This window comes from Spinacia oleracea, chromosome 6 (genome assembly GCF_020520425.1).
Source record: "Spinacia oleracea cultivar Varoflay chromosome 6, BTI_SOV_V1, whole genome shotgun sequence".
In the NCBI taxonomy this organism is placed as follows: domain Eukaryota; kingdom Viridiplantae; phylum Streptophyta; class Magnoliopsida; order Caryophyllales; family Amaranthaceae; genus Spinacia; species Spinacia oleracea.
In genome coordinates, this window is record NC_079492.1 from 16,146,614 (window position 1) to 16,152,613 (window position 6,000).

The 6,000-nt window shown below is 36.0% G+C and overlaps 1 protein-coding gene across 1 annotated transcript; it reads right to left on the minus strand.

Annotated features, from left to right (window-relative positions):
- Window positions 1-4,910: 4,910 nt before the first annotated feature.
- On the minus strand, window positions 4,911-5,595 carry LOC130462969 (protein FLUORESCENT IN BLUE LIGHT, chloroplastic-like). The gene is made up of 2 exons (XM_056831973.1): window positions 5,400-5,595; window positions 4,911-5,236 (listed from the first exon to the last, which is right to left on the minus strand). The coding sequence occupies exons 1-2, from the start codon at window positions 5,593-5,595 to the stop codon at window positions 4,911-4,913; spliced, it is 522 nt and encodes a 173-aa protein (XP_056687951.1).
- Window positions 5,596-6,000: the final 405 nt, after the last annotated feature.

Here is a 6,000-nt window from a genome sequence, read left to right on the forward strand (position 1 = left end):
TCTAGAGAGAGTTCTCTAGAGATAAGTATGTGTGAAGGCAATAAATGAGTGTACCTTGGTATGTGCACTAGGGCGACATATTTATAGTGTTTGTTTAGTAAATGCAGTTAGGATTTACTACTAATGGGCCATGGGCTGCTTCATAAGAGGCGTAGAGCCTTTAAATGGCGAGCTGATTATGTTGTGTTAGCCAAGTGGGATTTTGGGCAGCATACCTAATTGATAGACAATTGGGCACCCAAACAACATGCCCCCTAGACCCATTTCATTTAGGATTAAATAAATGGGTATTCATATGCAACTTGACCGGTTTTGAAGTCCAAAAGTCCCGTCATTTATTTGATCCAAAAAGGTGTTTTGAATTCATGCATTTGTGACACGTAGCCAGCACGTGTTGAGTAGTTATTATGATCGTCTTTTTAACTTAGTTTGATCATACGGTGTAAAAAGAGAATGGAAGTTGAGCGTTTTCAAGGCTGCTTCCCTCTTCCCAATATATGATTATCTTTTTATATATACTAGTTGTTGGACCGCCCAAGATATAAAAATCTATCATGTGAATTTGTTTACGTAAAAGAACGGTGCAAACAAATTTATGGAAAATGTAAAACATATTGTCAGTGAACAAACTTGAACTTGGGATTAAATACTCATACAAATCATTCAGCAAACTCAAAGTTGGAGGGTCTGGAATACAAGATATTAAAAAAAACTTTAATTTGAAGATTGTTGGGCTAGAATTACATTGTTTCATGTATAGAGACTTAGATAGCACAAATTGTTTCAAGGGCGGACCTACAGTCAATCCAGACCCAATATAAACACAAAAAAGGGACAGGAATCTTCATGGGTACCATCTGTAGACGCATGACTAATAATTGGAGAACTTGTACCTTCTCTTGCTCCAACTTCCAACCATTAATCATTTATGTCCAAACTATAGAAGTTTAAACTGATAATTCAGATGCTCCTATACCAACTTCCGAACCCCAAAATTTAATATGTTGACCAGGTACACAATGAGGGGAGAAAAGCAAATAAAAATACAACAAGATGCATGCTAGTGATACACAGGAGCCAAGCTATAAGTTTGTGGACTCATGGTAACTCGCTATTCCATACCGGACACATACTATTTTGTTTAAAAAAAAACCAGCTTCTTTATGCTATATTAAAGATCATCAAAAGATCATCACCAAGTTTAATCATATAACAACATACGATGGACAAGATCAAAGTCATGTCTAACTCAATAATTTCCTCCCAAAACTCTCTTTCTCGTAAAAAGGCTTTTCATTCAATATACAGCAAAAACCAGCCCTTTGAAACCTTGGGCTCATAAGGCTAATACTCCTCCGCCCGCCTCACCAACAATGGTGAGAGCCTCATCAAAAGCAGTGGAACAACAATACAGATTCTCGACTCACATGCACTTTAGCCTAATTGCAAGAGAAAAATAATGTATCCAAGTATTCGAAATTCCAGCGTTGACAGAAAAAAAAAATGTATCAAAAGTATTCAGAATACCAGCGTTGACGATCATCATAAACTTATAAGATCGCCAGAAATTACTTGAAGCTTTAAAGGCAATTGCAGATTTCAAAGAAAGCGCTCATTTTCAACACACAGAAAAACCAAATATAATACAGGTTACAAAGAAACAGAATCTGCAATGATCGCTTAGTTTCAGCCGCAACTAATTGATATCTCCATAACATTGATCATCATCTTTTACGAAGTTTAACAAAAACAAAATCAGCTGACACATCACACAACAATAACAAATTCTTCTTTTCCTAACCTAAAATCATGATCAACATACAAATTCTAGCATCAGGTAGCCTACATATATTGTACATATCTCATCTCAAGAATAAAAATTGAAGAAAAATTAAGCTAAAACAATTCATTAGATAAAAAGCCCTAAATTAAAGTACCTGAGGAGATTCTTGTTATTGAGGGGGTGGTGTTGTATAGCTAAAATTTCTCTGCTCCCGGGAACGCAAGGATAAAAAAAAATCATGTCATATAAACAGAATGAAAAAGTGTAGATCCTCCAGCTTAACTCTTCCACTTTCATCCTCCAGGATTAGGTGATCATCAGGATGCATAAGAATGTGCGGCTTGACAAAATGACAACAGGAATCACATATCTCTATTTATCGAAGAAGAAAAAGAATTCAAGAATGGGGAAAAGAAAGAATAGTTCAGAATAAGGAATGCCGCTTGACCAAAATAACAGTTCATTGACAGGTTTTAGCTTGTTCATCCAGTCAACAAAACCTTTCTTGTTCTCTGCAGACTGATCCAGGGCCCTGATCCTCCCACCCATCTCCTTAAACTGCAATTGAACATTGAAAATGTCACAACTATGTACACCACCCTGAAAAAAGCACATAAATCATTCATCGCACACTACCTTAAATAGGCACCACATAATTTTGTTGTGATACATTGATCGTCTAATGTCACTAATAAACTCTTCTGATATGCATCAGATTCATTTAAGTCTTCTATTAAACAATACAGTCCCATCTGTCCATCTTACTTAGTAGAGTCATTGGATCACCTTGATTTGCCACCTTTCCTCTTATACAATAGGGAAATCAAATAGATACTAACCACTAAACTATCCAAAGATATCTTAATCACTTGCAAATATCACAATTTTTCTTATCTAACCACTCCACCCAAAAAAGTTGGTAGGTTTCAGTGAAAAGGAATGCAAATTTATAACATTTCTATGGAATGGAATAAGACAAATGCAAAGGTGTTAAACGTCATCATTAATGAGTAACTCTCACAAAATTAGGAACACTGACATGATTTATTAGAACTTTAATATCCAACAAAAAGTGAAGGGATGATGAGAAACATTACCTCACAGTTAGCTAGGCAGTTCACAACTTTGATATTCGAGTCGATATTTTCACAAAGTGCACGCGGCATTACCATGGGCTCCCAGCTCAAACCGAAAGTCTGAATAAAGTGTCTTAAATAATCACTGGTTGTCCCTTTCCCCAATGTTTCTTAATTGTATCAGCCCATCAAATGTGAATATCTGATTGGCATCCGGACAACACACACAGTTATCGCTGAATATTTTTCAATACGCTGCTTGCCTCTTCTGGGGATCAGGACCTGGGGTTTGTACAATACCCTTTGCTTTTACCCCATTGCCTTTTACAACCTTGTCTTTTACCACCTTTCTATCCTTTTGAAGTTATGTATCCAATGTAAAAGAAAAATTCTCCTAAACTCCGAAAATCCAACACCACATCCTCCTCGATCTTTTGAAGGGCAAAGAATACTGTCATCAAAGATAGCTGTAATACATACCCCAAATCTAGCATCCGGGCTTGGCTTGTCGTCATTTCTTATAGCACCTTTTGTGGCCCTGTTACAGCGAATCTTTCTACTTCCAAGCCATTTTCCTGTAAATTTTGAAAAGAGAAAAGAAAATAAATATCATGAGATAATATACAACTATTTTGTTATATATGAACACGCAAGGGAAGTCCAAGCATTCTGCGACTCTGCCTAAGAAGAAACTTCAAGAATTTCATCTTTTATAAGATCTTACGAATGACCATCAATGCAAATAAAATTAAGAAAGAGGAAACATTGGCTAGGGAGAAGTGTATCAGTACAAGACATACCATTTAGATCATTTGATTGCACTTTGTGCATCCTGTAAATTAGACAGAAGTCACAGAAGGTCAGATTTGCATATAACTACATAAATCATGATATATTATCAAACATACCATTAAATACGTAAATACATAAAACAATTACTCCGTCATACCTGTTGGCTTCCAATAAAACGAATCCAAAACCCCTGGAGTGCCCACCAACAGTTGGGATATGAAAAAGTTGCCTAAATGGTAAGTTCAAAGGATGAAAAGCGTATTACGAGCAGGTTTGATAAGGAGAGAAGCATGCGAACAAGGTAGCATTTGTAACCTCAGGGCTCAAATTCCCAACAAGTATGTCGTGATGATCTGAAAGAAAAGTTGATAGCATGATCCATTAGAATTACAAATCCAGATAGGATAAATGAAATGGCCAAACAAAGAATACCATCAACACAAACTTGTTCTATATGAGGAACATGGTATATGAGTAAAACCCATTTTATAAGTCTATAACCCATTCGCAAATTAAAAGCCAATTCTATAATATAAACCTGGTCTTTAATAGAACTACGACACTGAAATTATAACATTGAAGTTGTATCTACAAACATTGTGGTAGACATAGGAAATCGCACCAGAGATCAATGAGCAATTTAGTATAATAGATGAATGTAAGAAGCTAACACAAAGGAAACTAACACATAGGAGATTATAAAAATACTGAAATTTCCACCATGTGTATGTCAAATATCATCTAAATTTCTTATTGCTGATAAGATAACCACATAAAAGAATATCCACGGGAGGTATCAACAGCTTTAAATAACACGTACGAAATCTACCTTATATATAGTGGTAAGAACAAAAACAACTAATTTCTGCTTACGGATCTGACAACAAATATCCAAGCTACATGCTTCTAAGATATAAGTACATATGGATCATTGTTATAACTTCTTTACAAATCTGATTATACCTGCTCAAGCCTCTTGTCATTCCAAATTAATGTGAGACTGATATATGCATGGGGAAACACAAACAAGAACTTACAGCAGCACAAAAATATGCCACTGAAATGCAGATGTTTCCCATCCAGTTGAAATACAAGCACAAAAATTTGGTGGTTGTTAACTGGACATTTGACGGTGGATTAGAAAAGAAGAAAAGTTAAAGGGGTAAAATATAGCAAAGAAGCAAAGTTAAAGGGGTAAAAAGTGCCGCATGTAAACACCAAATGAAGACCTTAAGCCAGATCATAAAGTAAAGCAAAAACTAACCTAAACCTCTTGCAGCTTTCTTTTCCTTGACAGGATCATTCAAATTCTTAGCGAGTTCCAGAGCAACCTTAAACTCTGTGTATGCTTTCTCTGGTTCTTGGTTTCTTAGATAAGTCTTCTTAGCCTTGAGATGAGAAATCAACTCCTCTGTCTTTGGATCAATTATTACTTCAGTCTCCGGGATTCTGTTATTAGCTGGGGCATAGCTTAAGCTAGGGGCATATGACTCAATTTTCGCTTGTCTTCTAAGAGCTGCATTAATCTGACGCAGTTGTTCATTTAGTCGTTGGAGTTCCCCCTTTCTTTGTCGAGCCACCAGTCCTGTGACAAAAGCACATAATATTTAGATCCAATATATAAAGCATCAATATATGATTTCTCAACTTAAACCATCAACTTGGTAGAGGTTTGCACACTATCCACAGTATGCCCTTTGTTTAGGTTTGAATTATTTCATGGAGTTTCCATGAGTAAGGGGAAGCACGTGAACATGAAGAACTATTCACAGTTGATATCTCAGCAACTCTGCATACATCTGAAGCCATCAAAAGAAGGGTTTTCCCAAAAGACAATGGCTGCGACAACACTACAGACTTCCAGTCTACTTCATATGATATGGGAGATATCAAGGTGGGCACAAAATGTAGCGATTCTATAACAAATGGCATCCACATTTCCATGATTAGTTCAGGCTAAGGATCTCATATGAAAAATCTAACATTCAGTACCAAATATGCTCTCCTCTTAACCATGAACAAAGACGTCTTCCTCTTGTGGTAAGAAGTAATTTTCTTGGCATGCGAAGGTTATGGCTTTTCTCATGCAACTAACACAGATAGACCCAATCAGTAATCAATTTCATCTAATACAAGCTCTTCTATCACCCGTCAGTCCCTCATATGATTTCTACTCAAACTAAAAAGCAGAGATTGTACTGAATATTAATGCAATTCACAGATAGTCACATGTATGTATGTATATATATATATATATATATATATATATATATATACAACAAAATGTAGAATACAACGTTATACGAGGGAAGAAAATGATACAAATCAAACCACAATGCGGTACAGATG

Bases quoted from the DNA above. Each gene is read 5' to 3' on its own strand.
- LOC130462969 (XM_056831973.1), bottom strand. From the start codon at position 5,595: ATGGAAATGTGGATGCCATTTGTTATAGAATCGCTACATTTTGTGCCC. The intron at 5,237-5,399 runs GTGCTTCCCCTT...CTTTTGTCACAG, and splicing joins GAATAGTTCTTCATGTTCAC to GACTGGTGGCTCGACAAAGA.